At 44.1% G+C, this 20,385-nt stretch overlaps 1 protein-coding gene across 5 annotated transcripts in view; it reads right to left on the reverse strand.

The window, feature by feature from the left end:
- The window catches only part of GPC3 (glypican 3), a 252,285-nt gene that overhangs the window by 57,966 nt on the left and 173,934 nt on the right, over positions 1 to 20,385 (reverse strand). For all 5 annotated transcript variants that reach the window (XM_083422627.1, XM_083422625.1, XM_083422624.1 and 2 more), the window contains one exon: positions 12,295 to 12,415. In XM_083422627.1, coding sequence (XP_083278753.1) covers positions 12,295 to 12,415 — 121 coding nt within the window. The remainder of the gene's footprint in view (positions 1 to 12,294; positions 12,416 to 20,385) is intronic.

The raw sequence follows: 20,385 nt of genomic DNA on the forward strand, positions 1-20,385 counted from the left end.
AGCTGTCCACGAATAATGCCCTTTTAAGGGTATTTTTTTAAAGCTTCTCAACACCCCCCCCCCAATTAAGCATAAACAAAACAGCAAACTGTGACCTCAATCGTTAAGATAAGTGCAGAAGGTTTATTTCAAGCAAAGGGTTCCCTTAGGAGTCTGCCAAGGCAAAAAAAGGAGAGTCTGAATTAATATTTATACTCTTCCTGGAGTGCATATTTCTCCTTTAATTTAGTCTGCATGACTGAAAAGAATTTAATAAAAAAATGTTCCAAGGGCTGTGCTGAAATTCTTGGCATATTTTTCTATAAGCCCTTGGACAATCATCAAGCGTGGAGATTGTAAAGGGTTGATAATGGGTCTGCAGCTAAAACAATAGTTTAAATGGCAAGGAAAATTGGACCATGCAGAGCTGAAGGAGAGAACAGAGAAGAGGGAGGCTGTGGGGTAGTGAGGGAGAGAGCAAGAACCCTGGACCATCGCTTTCTCACCTTTCTGTTATCCCACCTGTACATCCACAGGTGAAACTGGTGAGGTGAAACACAGAAGTCGCTTCATTTCCAGAGGCAGCAATACCTCAGAATTCCAGTTACTGAATGCTGCCTATGGAAGGAAGGCATGATGCATTTATGTCCTGCTTCAGAGCTTTCCATATGCATCTGTCCAGCCACTCAGCACCAGACTCTGCACATGATGGTCTTTGGACTGATCTGCAAGAAAATAAAGATGTGCCTGGTGGATCAGGCCCCTGGCCCACCTGGCCCAGCAACCTGTTCTCAATTTGGCCAACCAGGTGCCGCCGTGAGAGGCCCCAAGCAGCACCTGGGCCCAACAGCAACTCCTTCTCTGCCTGTGGCTTCCAGAAACTGGTATCCAAGGGTGGAGGGTGAGTAAAGCCATAAATGTATTAATAAATAGTTAAAACCAAGTTTTAGGAACAGGGTTTTCCTTCTCCTAGATGGGCTGCTTTCTCAGGTTGAGTAGCCCCTCTGATAAATAGCCTCATATGTCACGTCTTCACCCAAAGAGCCATTATCCCCTTTGAAAGAAATCCAAGGGAGATGCTGAGGTGCTGATTAAATGCAAATTTGTCGTCCCCTGGAGTGACAGGGGGCTTCAGGGCCATAAAAAAGGTAAAGGATCCCTGACAGTTAAGTCCAGTCACAGACAAGACAACTCTGGGGTTGTGGCGCTCATCTCGTTTGTCTGCAGAGTTTTTCTGGGTCATGTGGCCAGCATGACTAAGCCACTTCTGGTAAACCAGAGCAGCGCACAGAAACGCCGTTTATCTTCCCACCAGAGCGGTACCTATTTACCTACTTGCACTTTTGGGTGTGCTTTCGAACTGCAAGGTTGGTAGGAGCTGGGACCGAGCAGCGGGAGCCCAGCTTGCTTTAAACTGCACTTCTGAGGAAGACAAGTCAGGTTTATTGTTACTATAGTTTATTTTTTGTGTGTGTTTCTTATTGTAAACCACCCTGTGATCCTCAGGTGAATGGTAGTATAGAAATTTCATAAATAACTTCCATAGAGGTGAACACCAGATCCAAGGCATGTCCACGGCTATGGGTTGGGCCAGACTTATTCAGGGACAGCCCCATGGAGGCCATGCTTTCCACGAAGTCCCAAGTGACCCCTTGTAAGGTCGTGTCGGCATGGATGTTAAAATCCCCTAGGACAACCAAACTAGGTGTCTCCAGGAGAACATCCACCATGACCTGAAGCAGCTCAGGCAGGGAATCCTTGGTGCAGCGGGGAGGTTGGTACACCGAAAGGAATCCTGTACTGCCCCTATTGCCCAACTTCCAGAACATGCACTCAGAAAACTGGGTCTTCCCAATAGGACGCCGGGTGCAAACTAATGACTTCCTAATCTCTGCTGATCATTGGACATCCATAAGCAAGTCTCTATGGGTGAAGCTTTCCCCAAACTGGGTGCCACCACCAAAAAGGCCTTCCCAAGAAGCCGTCATCAGGTGGGGGAATCTGAAGAAGGCCTCCAATGAAAATCTTAAGACCCAAGCAGGAATGTGTGGGGAAACACATTCCTTTCAAATAATCTCCACACCAAAATCAGTGGGGTCTCGTTCCTCCTTTTATAGTTAAAGCTGCCACCTCTCCAGAGTGCATGACAACACTTGTGTCAGGGACTCAAAACCTCACAGTCTGGCTAATGAGCTCCTTAGGGCTCTGTGTTAGTACACAATGAAACTGTCATGCACAGAATCTGAAACATCAGTTAAAAAGGAACACACACACACACACACACACACACACATATCAACAGTGAGTGATCAGAACATCACTTCTGAATATTAATTCCCTCCCTACCAAAGCCTAGATCAAGAAATGCATCACATGCCAGACGTGCCTCAGAGAAGAGCAGGACCACACCAGAGGTTGGGAGCCTGCACAGAATATGCACTCAGGCTTCACAGCCCCTTCAGGCACAAAAGGAGAAGGGGGGGCAGGTAGCACTGGCAGGTAACTGGTGGATCCTCTGGACTCACAAGATGCAGACAAAGATGCTGGGAGCTTTATCCTGGTCAAGAGAGCAAACATTTCTCCTTGCTGATCTTCAAGATCCAGCTTTAAACCACTGAATTTGGCAACCTTAAGTGACTACCGTTAGACATGGCAGCCCTAGACCCCCTGGCTCTCAATGGCCTGGGGTGCAATTCCCTCATGGTCAGTCTTTGGGGGGGCACACGCCAGTGATGGGCGGGGCCAAAGTTTAAATGTGAACAGTCCAAAAGATGAGACTTTCAGCTTTGACCAAGAGAGTGCATTCCAGCTGCCCAGAGACCAGATGTTCAAACACACACAACAGCAGGGTCAGGGAGTGTGGCGTGGCAAAGGTCCCAAAGGACAGCCAGAGAGGTCTGGAAGGCCACATCTAGCCCCCACTCCGGTGATACAGTGTGCTTCCCTACTACACTGGCATCTCCCTTATAGAATTTTATTGGCTTCTCTCCATCACCTTGCCGGCTGTGTTCTTGGCATCTGTGTTTTGAAGGAGAAGACTGCCAGCGAGGGGAAGGGTCTCTTTCAGCAAAGCACATCCACCACACATCCTTGGGGAGCTTCCAAGCATCTCCAGAGGTCCCTCGTAACACAATTTGGAAGCCACCCATCTGTAATGCCTCCCAGAATTGTGAGGTTCTAGCCAATCAAGGGCTGTTGACTCTGAAGGGTCAGGGCCACATACCAGCCTCTTCTTATAAGCCTTCAATTTCCTGAACCACACACACTCTTCTGGCTTGTGAGTCCCGAAATATTTGCTTAGGTCACATAGCTGATCGCTTTGGGTTTGGTAAACAATATGACTCACAGGCAGTTCTCAAACTCTCTTGATATTTTAGCAGGGGAGGAGGAAGCAGCAGGACTCTTTGAATGCAGCCCCTGCTCCATGGTAGGTCTCCTAGTCAATTAAAACTTCTTTTTACTGGCCCATTTGCCAAAAAGATTATCATATCTCCTTCAAAAAGATTACCATATCTCCTTTGCCTTTTCATCCAGAAGCCTTACTTTCCTGAACAAACAAAAAGTTATTTTGACTTAGGGCACATGTAAGAAAAGCACAAGCATGCTACAGTTTCCTGAAGATTAATTATTCCAGCTGTTAATGAATTGCGGCTTCACCCTACCCCGCTCTCTCTCCATATTGCTCCACAAATGTTATTTGTGGTTTGTTTCTGTGCTCTGATCAAGATCTTTCTCTTCTAAAGGCCTATCTCAACATTTAGAAGTAGAAAGAAGCTTTGCATTCATCAACTAGACCCCAAGGAGACCAAAGGAAGTGGGTTTCTGCAAGGGTTCCTCTGGCTGGCTGCTACCCCAATGGCAGGTGGGATCACAATCCCAGAAAGAGAACAACAAGGAATCTTCCAAATAAGAGGGCACAAACTATCTCCAACTGTTGCTTATCTTGCTAGTGCCATTAGAGATCAGCACCACCAATGCATTGGATGAGGAGAGCCTACATGCCAACACAACAGCATGTTGAGCATTGTCAAACCCTCCTTGATAGCTTGTTAAAGCACATGAGGCAAAAAAGATAAAATAAACACAAAGATATGTATGGGGTGCGTGTGTGAGAAGTTATTTTTTGTAGAGAGGGACCAGGAGGAGGAGGAAAGGAAGAAGAAGAAGAAGAAGAAGAAGGAGGAGGAGGAGGAGGAGGAGGAGGAGGAGGAGAGCAGCTACCAAGCCCAAACTGCATAATTAACTTTGGACTGACCTTCCACAGAATTTAGAGATATTCTAAAGGAAGAAAGTATCAAGTGATGTGAAAAGTCACTAAATGCTATTATCACCAATGCCTGTTCACTCCTACTTTAGACATGAGCTTGATTTTTGTGAAACCACCAAAACTAAAAAGAAAGGGCACTTGCTGAATTCAATGGATTTTGTGCCAGGCTGCTTTCCTTGCATACTCCCAAAGGACGGCTCCCAGCCCTTGCTTCCTTTCTCCAAACTTCTACCACCAGTTGCCTGGGTACTTTCCCCTTCATTAATTATCTGCCCGCCCCTTTCATTATTTTTGCCCAGGCCTCAAAGCCTTCCCCCCCCCCCCGCACCTTTGCAGGCCAGAGGAAACTGTACCCGAAACCACAACTGTGAATCCCATTCCAAATTTGGCACCACACGTGCCAAGTAGAGGCCTTTTGATTTACAGCCCTTGCAAATATGCACGAGGGATGCTTGCAATCAGCTGACAATGTTGACCCCGAGGAAAGGCAGAAGCTAAGGTTTTAAAGAGCTACACAAGGAGGGTAATCTGCAGGCTTACCCGCCCTTTAGATTTTGCCCTTCTGCTGCTGAGCCAACCAAGAGCAGTTTACAAGGGAGCTCCACGGCTTCCTGTCAAAGGAATATTGCTACTACTGTTAATAATTGGATGTGCTGAGCATTTATTTAGGGCAGAGATGCCTAATCTATTTCAGCCTGAGGGCCACATTCAGCCTTAGCCAACCCTGATGGTGGGTTCAGCCAACTCACATTCTTGCATGCCCCCCCCCCCATGCAAGGACAAAACACATCCTCCCTAAGCTGATCAGTGCAGATCCACTGAGGAGGTGGGTGATCACCCATCCCCTGGCAAGGGAGCGGATGAATCTGTATCCCCCAGTGTAGTCCCTCCAGTCACTCCAGCAGCACCCCCACCCCGCTTTTTGTCAGTCCCAAATTGTTTGGGCATTGAGGTCTGAGGGGAAATGTTTATAGAGAGCCAGGTCAGTCTCTCAGTCCAGGCACTAGCTACCCCTGATTTAATTGGGTCTTCTGCAAACAATATCTCTGTGGTTCCATCTGACTTGAGTGATTGCTAATCTGCCCTTCCTCACTGTTCACACTGAACTGGTTTCATTCCACTGCAGCATCACAATGTTATGCAGCCAGGGAAACAGGATTGTAGGCTTGGAAGGGACCCCAAGAGTCATCTAGTCCAACCCCCTGCAATGCAGGAATCTCAGCTAAAGTATCTCTGACAGACGGCCATCCAACCTCTGCTTTAAAACATCAAAGGAAAGACATTCCTCCAGCTCCTGAGGGAGACCATTCCACTGTCAAACAGCTCTTACCATGAGAAAATTCTTCCCGGTGTTGAGTCAGAATCTCCTCTATTTTCACTTGAATACAGTGGCTTGAGTCCAACCCTCCAGAGCAGCAGAAAACAAGCTGGCTCCATCTTCCATGTGTCAGCCCTTGAGATATTTGAAGACGCTATTTAATCTCTTCTCAGGATCCAGGCTAAGCTTACCTAATGCCCTCATAAGCCGTTCCTCATAAGCCTTGATTTCCAGACCCAGCTTGTCAGAAATCAAGGTGCTACTAGGTAAAGGTAAAGGTACCCCTGCCCGTACGGGCCAGTCTTGCCAGACTCTAGGGTTGTGCGCTCATCTCTATAGGCCGGGAGCCAGCGCTGTCCGAAGACACTTCCGGGTCACGTGGCCAGCATGACAAGCTGCATCTGGCGAGCCAGCGCAGCACACGGAACGCCGTTTACCTTCCTGCTGGTAAGCGGTCCCTATTTATCTACTTGCACTTTGACGTGCTTTCGAACTGCTAGGTTGGCAGGCGCTGGGACCGAACGACGGGAGCGCACCCCGCCACGGGGATTCGAACCACCGACCTTTTGATCAGCAAGTCCTAGGTGCTGAGGCTTTAACCCACAGCGCCACCCGCGTCCCCCAAGGTGCTACTACTAGCATACAAAGCCCTAAATAGCTTGGTACCCAAGTACTTCAAATAGTTCCTTCCCGAATATCAGCCACTTCAAATCCCATGATTAGTAGGCCTTGTTGGTGGTGCAACCATTGGGGGCTGCCTGGGTGGCTGACCTGTGACAGAGACTTTTCAGTGGTGGTTCCTTGGTTATGGAATGCCCTCCCAAATGAGACGTGCCTGCCACTATCTTTAATTTTCAGGAGGAATGTGAAAACATTCCTCTTTACCCAGGAATTTGGTGGCTGAAGAATACTGCTCCTGGCAACCCTAGGATCATAGGATGGGGAAATGTTTCAAACTGCAATTGCCTTTAGAAAGTTTTTGACTGCAACTGCTTTCAAATGTTTTGAAATGAAATGTTTAAAACTAACTGCTTTATACAGGTAATGGTTTTTTGCTTTGTTTTTGTATTTAAATTGTGTCTGTGTTCGGTACTGTGGGCTCTTTCAGGGGGAAAGGGCAGAATAGAAATGCAATGAAGGAAGGAAAAATACTGATTAGAACATTCCCAAAGAACTAGCTGTGTTTGTTTGCTGCAGCAAAATCAACGAGGAAAGTCTTGATACATCCCTAACCATTCTGCCTAATTTCCACAGGCAACAATGCACATGGAGACACCATCTACAAATCTGACCCAGCAGCCATTGCCCTGGCTTCTGACTTTTCGGCATGCGTTGCCCACCCTGACTATCTCTGTGGTCCATACGGAGCCAGAACCTGCTTTTGGCTGTGTCCCAGGTGCATTGCCATGCCCTTCTGCCCTCACAGAAATGGGCACTTCTTACATTCTTATATTGTGTATGTCACATCTAGTCTGCCATCCTTTTCTTACAGTGGCCAACCAGATGCCCGTGGGATCCGAGCACAAGAGCAGCAACTCTCCCTTCCTGTGGTTTCCAGAAACTGGCATTCAGAAGCATTATTGGACAGAGCATAAGTCATTCTGGCTAGTAGCCTCAGATAGGTCTCTCCTCCTCCATGATTTGGTCCAATGCTCTTCTAAAGCCATCAAAGTTAGTGGCTATCACTGCCTTCGGTAGGAGGGAATTCCATCGTCTGACTTCATGCTATATGAAGAAGAACGTTCTTTTATCTCTCCCGAATTTCCCACAATCCTGGTATGTGCTGTCTCAACAGAACCCTCCCAAGAGAGGAGAGAGATCCAGGTGTTTTATAGGCATTTTGGGAGGAGAGGATATGAAGTGTACATTCTTACTGAAAATGTCAAGGGGAATGGGAAGATTTTTTAGCAATTAAAAAAGGCACTGTATGTTCAGAATTTTAATGATATGTAGCAGTCAGAGTCTGTCACACTTATTCTGATTTAACTGTCCCAGTTGCTCCTTCCATATGGAGTGGAAGTCTGGGAGGAGCCCTGCGTTATGGTGAACTGCTCCTCAGAAAGCCTTAAAATTTTTCCTGAGTCACAAAAAAATGTTGTTAGTCTTTAAATACAGGGTGTGAGTCATGCGGACTGATAGATTACACTCTGCAGCATTTTTTATTCCAACCCCCCCCCCAAAGAAAATACAGAGGCCAAAAGATTCCTGCAGTACATTCATCATGGGTTAAAAAAAAAACCCTTCAGTCTTCTTGCTTTAGTAGCAAATAATGGCAACAGCTGGGTGGATCCTAGCAGCCCTTGGATTTCAGATTTCACATTTGCCACACAAGATATAATAATTCCATCCAGAAACGACAGGCCCAAATAATTATTGGTGCACTTTCAGAAAACTTCTCCCTCCCCCTTGTCAGATGAGGCATAATGCCATCATGAAAATGAGTTCCTGAATTCAAGCAGGGTCCGGCACCCTGAGTAAAATGGATGCATATCAACATCTCCTATATGGTTGCCCCGCGAAGGTTCCTGCCATGACCCTGGAACCAGGTTTCCCCATTTTCAGGGGTGAGAGCAATAACTCCCGAGTCAGTAGGGGGATTACACATAGGAACAGGAGAAGCACTGCCTTCCTCTGACTCAGAGAAATCCCACCCCAGGGATTGCCTGGCCAATGAGTTTGAGTTCTCCAGTACCTTTTTTGGAGTGACTCCCACTGTGTTGACATCAAAGCTCCACTGTATGTAACTTGCCCACCATTTTCTTGAGACTGAAGCACGTTCTGCTTTTAGTGTTCCCAAATGCTTAGGTTTTGAGCATACAGAACAACACCGCAGAGCTCCTCCTGCATGATGTTTTCTCCAGAGTGACCCTAGGAGCCCATCCTCTGTGGCTGACTCACCTCCTTCCACTCAGATGGGTTCCAATTAGAGCAAAGGGTGAGGAGTCTCTTTCTCAGTGGCTAAAATACTCCCCAGTGTGAGCCAGTGTGGTGTAGTGGTTAAGAGTGGTAGACTCGTAATCTGGTGAACCGGGTTCGCATCTCCGCTCCTCCACATGCAGCTGCTGGGTGACCTTGGGCCAGTCACACTTCTCTGAAGTCTCTCAGCCCCACTCACCTCACAGAGTGTTTGTTGTGGGGGAGGAAGGGAAAGGAGAATGTTAGCCGCTTTGAGACTCCTTAGGGTAGTGATAAAGCGGGATATCAAATCCAAACTCTCCTTCCCCTTCTTACTGACTGGGTGGCTCTAGGTTGTTGATGGCAGGGACCCTTTTGGGACCCTGCTACAGAAATAGTCATTGGTCTTGGAACCTGGACCATTACAGCATCCAATTTCCCCCACAACTGGCAGTCAGATGCCCTAGTGAATCATAGAATCATAGAATCAAAGAGTTGGAAGAGTTGAATCATAGAATCATAGAATCAAAGAGTTGCTATTTTTTAACACCCTTGGTCATGAGCCAAGTGTGATTCTCGAACTCTGAATGCTGAATTTGCCAAATCCATACAGGCCCTTTTCATCTCTCATGCTCAGGACCCTGGGCCTCCTACTTCTTTGAGTCACGTTTCTCCATATATCTGGCTCCTGTGTTGGTGAACTAGCCTCCTTCTCAGGGGAGTCCCCTGTCTCCTCCTTGGTGGAGACGGTGTGCTCTGTTGCTTCCAAGAAGAGCTCCAGCTCTCTAATTCTTTGGAGCGTAGCTACACATTCCTCCAGTTGCTGGACTTTGTCTTCTAAGAGGGCAATCAACATGCAATTGCTGCAGGTAAAGCTGCCTGCAACCTTTGGCAAGATGGCAAACATTGCGCAGGAACTGCAGGCGACTGCAGCTGTTCCCTCCCCCTCCATCTTGAGAACGTGTCGTTGGGGGTGGCTACAGCGGTCCTGCATCATAAAAAGCGTGAAGACAGGACAAATAACTCCCCCCCCAAAAAACCTAGGTCTCCCCCAACAAACGTTTGAGACTAGCTCCCCTAAATCTAAAAGATGGATCAAACTGCGCGCGCCGCTGCCCTGCAAGCTCTGATAAGCTCCTCCCACAGCTAATCACCTGCCTCAACAGAAACCCTGCCCCCTCTGACCTTTGCACAGGGAGAGCAGCTAATCAGCCACAAAGAATCACACACACAAGAAAACCCTTTTGGCTCCTTCTTCAGCTGCTGCCCTGCAAGCTCTGATAAGCTCCTCCCACAGCTAATCACCTGCCTCAACAGAAACCCTGCCCCCTCTGACTTTTGCACAGGGAGAGCAGCTAATCAGCCACAAAGAATCACACACACAAGAAAACCCTTTTGGCTCCTTCTTCAGCTGCTGCCCTGCAAACTCACTGCCCTGCAAACTCATGCTGAGATGCCCACCAGGTGGGCTTAAAGGCAACGGCTCTTCCACCTTCGGCAACAGGTTATCTGCATCTCAGCATGGAGTTTTGTCTTTAACCATGAATGGCTGCTGACAAACCAGCCCTCCACAAATTTGCCTCATGTCATTTTATAGTAATCTTAGCACAGGATAGGAAGAAACTAGACTGGAATTCACTGACATATCTCTGGGTGGATTTGCTGTAGATCCCCTTTCTAGGTTCTGAGAAACGCACCTTCCTTCTAGCACTTATTGCCGACAAGCTCTACTACACAGCCCACCTGGTGCCTTCCAGATGCTTTAGACTACAATTCCCATCAGCCGCAGTCAGCACAGCTCATGCCCCAGGTTGAGAAAGGCTGTGTATCAGAGTGTGCAATACAGTGGTACCTCATGTTAATTACGTAATTCGTTCCGGAGGTCCGTTCTTAACCTGAAACTGTTCTTAACCTGAAGCACCACTTTAGCTAATGGGGCCCCCCGCTGCTGCCGTGCCACCGGAGCACAATTTCTGTTCTCATCCTGAAGCAAAGTTTTTAACCTGAGGTACTATTTCTGGGTTAGTGGAGTCTGTAACCTGAAGCGTATGTAACCTGAGGTACCACTGTACTTTAAAATCAAGGAAGGAATCCTTTAACTGCCCCCCCAAGCCATGCTGTTAACAAACTTTTCCCTCCGGTTTTCTGAAGAAGTAGGCAATAAGCTCATGACAGCTTATGTTCCATTAATAAAATTAATTAGTCTTGAAGGTGCTACTGGACCAGGATACACTTGCAGCTTATCAGCTTCCCAGCACTTGCACAAACTTCTTGGCAGGTTTTGGGTTCCCATTCTGTTTGTTTCCTTTATCCCTCAAGAACATTGGAGACTGATAGGCTTTCTAACCAAAGAGCAAGCCATCCCTCCGCGCGCCCCCCCCCCACTTCCTTAAGTGAAAGGCTGATTCTGCAAGCTAAGTTATAAATTGGTTCACGTGCATCCCAAAGATCTGTCAAGATATGGTAGGCCTGAAATATTTCCAACCATCGGCTGCACCGTAACCTCTGGAAGAGAAACCATTTCCCTTCTAAAAGCCTTTCAACCTGCTAATGATCTGGCCTGCCCGATGCAATTTCTTTTCCAGAGTCACAGCCTTAAGTTGACTTATGAATTACAAATTACGGGAACTGTGCATTTGATCACAGCAATAATCATTTGACTATAACTTCCTCCCTCCCTCTCTGCTCCTCCCTTTACCACCTCCAGCTTCAAGCTCAGGAACTGAATAAATACACACTCACTCTTTGATTACCCTGTGATGTTTTAATTGCTTTTTTCAAGGCTGATAATTAGGGAATGGGGTCCACATTTGGAACAAATGCTTTGCCTTTTGCAGGGAAGTAGCCTCTGGAACTTAATTGTCTAATACTATAGAGAGTATGGACATTTCTTTGGCAGAGACCTTAAGCATAACTGTTTGGAAGACCTTAAGCATAACTGTTACACCGAAAGAGCGCTTTGTTCCAGGGCTGATCCAAATGCCAAAATTTTCTGTCTTCTCTCTTCCAACCTCTGTTTTGCACCCACCACCCCTGTTTTTACCTTCCCACTATGAAATTATCAGCATATATGAGTTGAGGAAGGAGTCCTCAAGGCAGTGCTGGCCTTTCTACAAAAATGTTAACATCATGTGGAAGAAATAAGAAGAAATCTATTGGGAAGACACCTTAAAAGGAACGCGACTTAAAAATCCTAGGGCTTACATTGCTACCTTCCTCCACAGCAACAGATGGCGCTGTTGCGTTACACATTCCTATTAGGAACAACACAACCAGCTCTCTTATTCCATACATTCATATACAGTGGTACCTCGGGTTACATACGCTTCAGGTTACAGACTCCGCTAACCCAGAAATAGTACCTCGGGTTAGGATCTTTGCTTCAGGATGAGAACAGAAATCATGTGGCGGCAACAGGAGGCCCCATTAGCTAAAGTGGTGCTTCAGGTTAAGAACAGTTTCAGGGTAAGAACGGACCTCCAGAACGAATTAAGTATTTAACCCGAGGTACCGCTGTATCTCAACAGGGTCTCCCCTGACTCAAAATATCTTAAGTACTGAACAGTTCCTCAAGGAACAGCTTTTAGCCTCAGCAACTGATCTGGAAAAATACACTCTTCAGGTCTAGATTCAGGTACAGCCACAGCCAACCCTGGCCTCAGCTATGCACAGCTCTGGCTTCCAGTATGGGGTAATTTCTAAAGAGGGAACAATGTCTCTCCATGGGTTTTTGAATGCAGATTTACTATGTTGGACAACTGGGTCATTCTGAACAATACTCAGTGCTCATCAATGATTCAGCCAGAAGCATCTAAGAGAGAGTACGTGAGCTTACCTGATTAATGTGTTTCAACTTATCAATGATCTGGCTAACGACGGGTTCAGGTCCTTTCACCTTGACTTCATGGTTGCTGAGCTGGGTCTTTCCTCCGTTCCTCACTGCCTGGCGGGTGTACCTGCAGGGGCATGACAAGCATGAGTAACACATATGGTGTGCAAGAAATAAGAAGATGCTGTCTGAGGGTCCCAGAAGGAGGCACAAAGTATGGTATCCCCCCCCCCTCCAAGAGTCTAAGGCAGATGTTCCAAAAAATTCTTGAAGAGGCAGAAATTGAGCAGTGAAGTTGGGGTGTTGGGAGAACCTTCATTTTCTGAGTTACCCAAGTTCCCTCTGCCGTTTCCAAGTCTTGATAACAATTCCCTTGGTTCCATCTTGTGGAACAACAGCCACAGTGCATGACACCTGGTGCAGGTGTCTTATGCTTTGAGTAATCTGTAAGTGCTCTGTTCCTGTTCCTTTTGAAGCAGCAAAGGCAGGCAAGACAAGATCAGCTCAGAAAAACATCTATTTTAGCAAAGATCCTCATTAAATTAAAATCAATAACAGCAAAAGTGGGTGGGGGAAAGTGAGCAGAATAACAAGCAAAGCAGAATGACCAAGAGGATGGAGCAAGGAAATGTTGCAGCACCTGGGACTTCACAGTTTAGAGAAAAGCAAGGAAGAGGTGACATAATAAGAGCTTCATAACATTATGGATGGCATGGAGAAAGTGGAGAGATAAAAGTCTGAAATCAATACCAGGGAAGATTCTGGAGCAGATCATTAAGCGGACAGTCTGTGAGCACCTAGAAAGGAATGCTGTGATCACCAATAGTCAGCATGGATTTCTGAAAAATAAGTCATGTCAGACGAACCTGATCTCGTTTTTTGACAGAATTACAAGCCTGGTAGATGAAGGGAACGCAGTGGATGTAGCCTACCTTGATTTCAGCAAGGCATTTGACAAGGTGCCCCATGATATTCTTGTAAAGAAGCTGGTAAAATGCGGTCTTGACTATGCTACCACTCAGTGGATTTGTAACTGGCTGACTGACCGGACCCAAAGGGTGCTCATCAATGGTTCCTCTTCATCCTGGAGAAGAGTGACTAGTGGGGTGCCACAGGGTTCTGTCTTGGGCCCGGTCTTATTCAACATCTTTATCAACGACTTGGATGATGGACTCAAGGGCATCCTGATCAAATTTGCAGATGACACCAAACTGGGAGGGGTGGCTAACACCCCAGAGGACAGGATCACACTTCAAAACGACCTTGACAGATTAGAGAACTGGGCCAAAACAAACAAGATGAATTTTAACAGGGAGAAATGTAAAGTATTGCACTTGGGCAAAAAAAATGAGAGGCACAAATACAAGATGGGTGACACCTGGCTTGAGAGCAGTACATGTGAAAAGGATCTAGGAGTCTTGGTTGACCACAAACTTAACATGAGCCAACAGTGTGACGCGGCAGCTAAAAAAGCCAATGCAATTCTGGGCTGCATCAATAGGAGTATAGCATCTAGATCAAGGGAAGTAATAGTGCCACTGTATTCTGCTCTGGTCAGACCTTACCTGGAGTACTGTGTCCAGTTCTGGGCACCACAGTTCAAGAAGGACACTGACAAACTGGAACGTGTCCAGAGGAGGGCAACCAAAATGGTCAAAGACCTGGAAACGATGCCTTATGAGGAACGGCTAAGGGAGCTGGGCATGTTTAGCCTGGAGAAGAGGAGGTTAAGGGGGGATATGATAGCCATGTTCAAATATATAAAAGGATGTCACATAGAGGAGGGAGAAAGGTTGTTTTCTGCTGCTCCAGAGAAGCGGACACGGAGCAATGGATCCAAACTACAAGAAAGAAGATTCCACCTAAACATTAGGAAGAACTTCCTGACAGTAAGAGCTGTTCGACAGTGGAATTTGCTGCCAAGGAGTGTGGTGGAGTCTCCTTCTTTGGAGGTCTTTAAGCAGAGGCTTGACAACCATATGTCAGGAGTGCTCTGATGGTGTTTTCCGCTTGGCAGGGGGTTGGACTCGATGGCCCTTGTGGTATCTTCCAACTCTATGATTCTATGATTCTGGAATTCTATGATTCTAAGTTTCTCTCTCTCCAATGAAGAGGACTGCATGTTGGAAGATTCAAGGCAGTTAAAAAGAAGACCTTCTTCACACAGCTCATAGTTAAACTGGAACATGGGCTCCCTCAGAAGGCAGTGATGGCCACCATCTGGGATGGCTTGAAAAGAGGATGAGACACATTCATGGAGAACCCTATTGATGGCTACTAGCCAGGATGGCTATGCTTGGCCTCCATGGCCAGAGGCAGAAATGCTGCTGAACATCAGTTGCTGGAGGTGAGGAGGGTGCTCTTGTGGGAGTCCACCATGAGAGCAGGTGGTGGGCTAGGGGGGCCCTTGGCATGATGCAGCAGGCTTCTCTTATGTCCTTATGTAAGTGTTTTGGTCATTTGCAAAGGATCACTTTAAAGCTATTTCATCACATAAATGTATATATAGTATTTCAGATCTTCCATTTATCGCGTAAGACTGGGGGCAGCACCCACATTCACAAATAGCTGGCACCAGGTGGACTTCTTATCTGGTCATAAACAGTTGGCAAAGCTGACAAAGCGCGTTCTCCTTCATAGAGGGGTGGGGTCTGACAGGCCCCCCCTCTGTTGCTGGGTGGGATCATATAGATGGCCATAGCTGTTTGAGCTGCTGAGGAAATTTTGATGTTGCCAATTTGTGGGATGGACCAAGGGTTTTATATACTGAGCACACGGCATTGAGCGTTCTCTTTCGCTGCGTGCACCGGGTCACCTGGAGCGATTGGACCGTCTGGAGGACAGTGGAGCGATCTTCTCATTGTCTGGCTACATTTCTTTATTTCTCCCTTCTTTTTAATCCTCTCTAGCCCCTTAATTCATTTAATTCCCATTTTTTCCTGTTTGATTTCCCACCCCTTGCCCTGCCCGTGGGAAGGTTCTCCCTGTATCTGTGAGCACTGCCTGTGCGCAATCCTCCTTGGCTTGCCTTTCCCAATAGGGAGAGAGCCCCCTTTCTTTCGCAAAAAGGTTTCCCCCATTTCGCCTGTTGGTTAATTGTGGGGCTAGTCAGGGCTGTTCCCAGCTTAGCTGGAATCACCTTCGTTTATAGTATTCCCGAAGGCTGGGCCTCGTCCTTAGTCAGAGATTCTTAAGAGCAGAAGCAGTGAGACCTGCACAAATAATTCCAGCCTAAGGCCTGCTACTGTTCGCAGTGAATTGTCGAGTCTCTGTGACACGGGACTCACCCTCCCTATAGAAATGTATCTGTTTGCTCGCAGGCTCAGTAGCTCAGTGTGTGTGAATTGTTGCTCTTGTATATATCTGAGGCAGACAGAGTGGAGCCAGTGTCTCTCTGTGCCTCCAATGACTATGAGCACTCTGTGTAGGCTCTTTAACTATGCTGTTTCTGAACAAGTTTATTTTCTTCAAGTATGTTTTGCCCTAATCATGACGGTTGCCATTTAGACATCCATTTTACCTCATATTCCTTACAGGGACTATTCAGTCAGTCAGTCAGTTTTATTTCACATAGCCAAAGGCTGTCGCAATGTACACAGAATCATTCAACAATTAAAAGAAAATATACTGGATTGATTCAAAAAACTTAAAACATTTATATTATCAAGACATTACCTACTCTAAACAAAGCTATAAAAGTACCTTAATATACAAGTTAAGACCTTAAACAATAAAATTTATAAGCTACAATTATCATATGGCCACTAATATATTAAAAAATAATGTTAATTAATACAATGTGCAATTATATTCAGAGTTTGATGATAAAGATAGGATATAGCTTGAGGGTCAAATAAATTCATCTCCTTTACAGTTGGTGGCTATATAATTTGCTCTAGTTTTCCTAGCAGCAGTTGCAAAGAGTGCTACACTCCAGGCCACATACTTATCTGTTTCTGCGAGGAGATATAAAATCATATCCGGGGGACCTTGTCATTATAGTGCTATTTCCGACGGACTTCCGGTGGATCGCGAAGTGAAAGCAAGCGGGATCGCTTGGCTGCAAGTGTATCCAGCTTTAGAGAGCCTAAAGGGGGGTCTGCAAGAGCGCCGCAGCCCCCCCAAATACTCTCAGAAGGGAATCTGAGAGGCAGGGGTCCCGGCTTTGCCAGTTAAACACTCCCCCGGCCGCCAAGTAACCCTCTTTTTGGGGGCGACGAGTGTGGCGGGGTTGAGACATTGGCAGCGGGAAGCCATTTCTAGCTCTCTAAAGCGAAGCTCCAGGCTTGCGCACAAAGTGATCTGTTCTCAAAAAAAGAAGAAATCGAATTGGAACATAAAATACAAATTGAGGAATCTAATTGGAACTAATTTGAGGCAGTAAGGTGGAAAAAAGGAGGTCAGCCTTACTGGGAATTTATATTTTGACACAAGAAGAATTCGCGGAACAGGAAAAACTGTAAGTCTCGACAAACGGGGAGTTTTTATGATATACTTTGGACTTACTTTTTTTAAAAAAAAAGCTCTTCACAAAATTTCTGGATGGAAGATATTTAAGGGGTCAAAAACTGGATGAAGAGTTTTCTTTAAACAGCACTTTGGGAGGTCGTTTGGTCTCACTGGGAGAAAGCTTTGAAGTGTCGGAGTTAGTGAGGCCTTTTTACCACTAGCGAAAGGAAAGTTACAAAGTGCCATCTTGTCGTCATTTTTAGAGAGATACTTTCTCTCTCCTCTTGCTACTTTGTTATGTCTGTGTGGGGCAACAACTAGCGGAGATGCTCCTGTTTGTGGCTAACTGGATTAATTTACTTTTTGCGTATTGGTTTATTTTTCCCTCACCTTCTTTTCTGGTGGATTTACATTTTGGACCCTGCAAGATTAAAGATTTTAATAGGTGGCTCCCGTTTACTTATGATTTGAATTCGAAACTGTAAAAGTGGATTTGGCCAGACAAGAGGCGTGAAGTTTTTGGATGATTTAAAAGAAAGTTTGATATTAAACCCTGAGTGGAATTGGCCGAACAAGTGGCAAGAAATCATATTCTTCCTTTTTTCTTTGTTTAAGATCAGGGAAGCTCTCATTACATTTAAATAAATCTTTGCTACCATATTTTGCTATTATTTTTAAGGGACCAACTTTCTATATTAATATCGATATTTTGGCTGATAATTTCCTTTGTTTCTTTTTCCTCTTCTCTCTGCTTATATTTACATGCTTAAAGGTATAAATTGTTCTCAAGATTGATATTATTTTGTTATTAGACTGTTTTAAATTGTGAAGTTTTAAGATTTCTTTCTGTCTTTAATTTTTCTATACATGAGAATTTAAAGATCCCTGGTGAGTGCTCTGTTGGTTATGTTTTTTTTTTGGGGGGGGGGTTGGTTAAATTTAAAAAAGAGGTGAAAATATTTTGGAATTGCAATTTGATTTTTATGTTGAATTTAAATTTATAAAATTTTGTGTTGAATTTAAATTTGTAGAAAGTTGATTCTCCCCTCTATATTTTATAATTGAGGGAAGAATTTTAAAAGTGGTTAAAAATGACACATTTGCAGAAGAAAAGTGAGGGGGCAACACCGGGGGGAAGAAGGGGTTCAAGACAGGAACCAGACTAGAAAATAGATATAGCTAAAATGCTTGCATAATTAAGGACAGAGATAAAAACAGATATAACAAGCAGTGAGAAAAATATTGAGAACAAAATAGGCCAAATCGAGACCAAATTAGAGCAAGTGGATAAAAAAATGGATGTTACAGTGAATGAATTAAAAGACCAGATGAAAGGGATTTCTAAAAGAATGCAGAATCAGGAGGAAGGAATGAAGAGAATGAAATTGGAAATGAGAGAGTCCCGAAAGGAGGAGGAAAAAATAAGAGCGGAAGTATCTGAGGTGAATAAGACGCAAGAGGAGTTGTGGGACGCGGTTTCGATGAATGAACTTTGACAAAGAGAAATGAATTTGAGGTTGAGGTCTGTGCCAGAGGTTCAAGGCGAGGAAATCAAAGAAAAGCTGACAACAGAGATTGCTCAATGGCTAGATATGAAATTAGAGGATGTGGAAAAAACGATTCAAAATGACTTTAGGATTAAAACAAAGACAACCAGAGTGAAGAAATTCCCAGGAGACTTTAATTGTCTTCAAGGATAGAGAATTTAGAAATTTAATTTTGCAAAAAAATAGAGAAAAACGTTTAATTATAGATGGGAGTTTCATAATCATTTTTAAAGATGTGCCATTAAGACATTAAAACGAGATCAATACAAAGAGATGGTAAAAGTTTTGAGAAAGAATGATATAGAATTTAGATGGGAGTTGCCAGAAGGCGTCGCATTTACCTATAAAGGAAAGAGGCACAGACTGACAAAACCGGATGAAGTCAACAAATTTCTTAGAAGATATAAGGGGCTGACCAGAGAAGGAACAGAATTAGAAGCTGCAGGAGCAGAAGGTGTGAAGGAGAAGCCACGGACCAGGAGGAAGAAGAGCAAAGAAGCAGGAAAGATAAAAGAAAAGAAAGGAGAGGAAAAAAGGAAGAAGAAACAGAAGAAGAGCAAGAGGAAGAGGAGAAATAAAAAGTTAATAAAAAGAATATTTAATTGATTGACATTATGGCATTGAAATTATGGACTTGGAATGTTAATGGAATGAACGATATATAAAAAAGGAATAAAGTGCAACAATATCTATAGCAAAAGAATTTGGACATAATCTGTTTACAAGAGACTCATGTGAAAAAAGTACACAGGAAAATTTTGGTTAACAAAAAATTAGGAAACGAGTTTATTTCATCAGACAAAAGTAAAAAAAGAGGGGTGGTCTTATATGTTAAAAATAAATTAGAAGCACAGCAATTGTTTAAGGATGAAGAGGGTCAAATTATTGCAGTTCAAATCAATTGGCAGGGTGAAAAATTGATAATAGTTGGAATATATGCACCAAATGGAAGCAAAGCAGAATTTTTTAAGGACTTAGAAGAGAAATTATTTGAATATATGGATCAAAAAGTTATAATAATGGGTGACTTCAATGGAGTGGTGTCTATGGAAATGGACAGACTAATGTCACCCATCTTGTATTCGTGCCTCTCATTTTTTTTGCCCAAGTGCAATACTTTACATTTCTCCCTGTTAAAATTCATCTTGTTTGTTTTGGCCCAGTTTGATAAAAAAAAAAATTGATTAACAAATCCAAGGATGAAAAAGTTAAGCAAAGTATAAAATTACTTCAGACACAATTCACTATGATAATCAATAAAGACGTAGAGTGGAATATAAAAAGAATGAAACAAACGAATTTTGAATTTGCAAATAAATCTGGAAAATGGCTGGCGTGGCAACTTAAAAAAAGGAAAGAACAAAATATAATTAAAAAGATTAAAGTAGAAGACCAAGACATTGAGAAACCGAAAGGAATAAGGAAAGGATTTGTGGACTTTTATAGAGATCTATATAAAAGAAAAGAGAAATCTAAGATAAAGATGATAGAAGACTATTTAAAGAAGAAAGGGGTGTTAAAAATTCCAGTGAAAAATAAAAACCAATTGGAATACAAGAAGTTAAAACGGCAAGAATTAAAAAGTGGGAAGACTCCAGGACCGGATGGATTTGGTGCAAGATATTATAAAGAAATGAAAGACTTCTTACTTGTACCATTGGTAGAAGTTATGAACAACATTCTGAAAGACGGACAAATACCAGAGACATGGAAAGAAGCATATATAACATTAATTCCCAAGCAGGACTCAGATTTAACTCAAGTTAAAAACTATAGGCCAATTTCGCTATTGAACAATGACTATAAAATATTTGCTAACATCTTGGCAAATAGAATGAAAAAGACATTAAAGGAATTGATCCATAAGGACCAAACAGGATTCCTGCCAGGGAGGCAGATGAAAGACAATATAAGAAACATAATAAATATAATAGAATATCTGACTAATAAGAAAGATAAGCAAGCGATGTTGATATTTGTTGATGCGGAAAAGGCATTTGATAATATTTCTTGGGAATTTATGTTAAAGAATCTGGAATTTATGGAGATGGGTTATTCATTTGTGAATGGTGTAAAGGCAATATATTCTGAACAAAGAGCA

This window comes from Podarcis tiliguerta, assembly GCF_965153285.1.
Source record: "Podarcis tiliguerta genome assembly, chromosome: Z".
NCBI classification, from domain to species: Eukaryota; Metazoa; Chordata; class Lepidosauria; order Squamata; family Lacertidae; genus Podarcis; species Podarcis tiliguerta.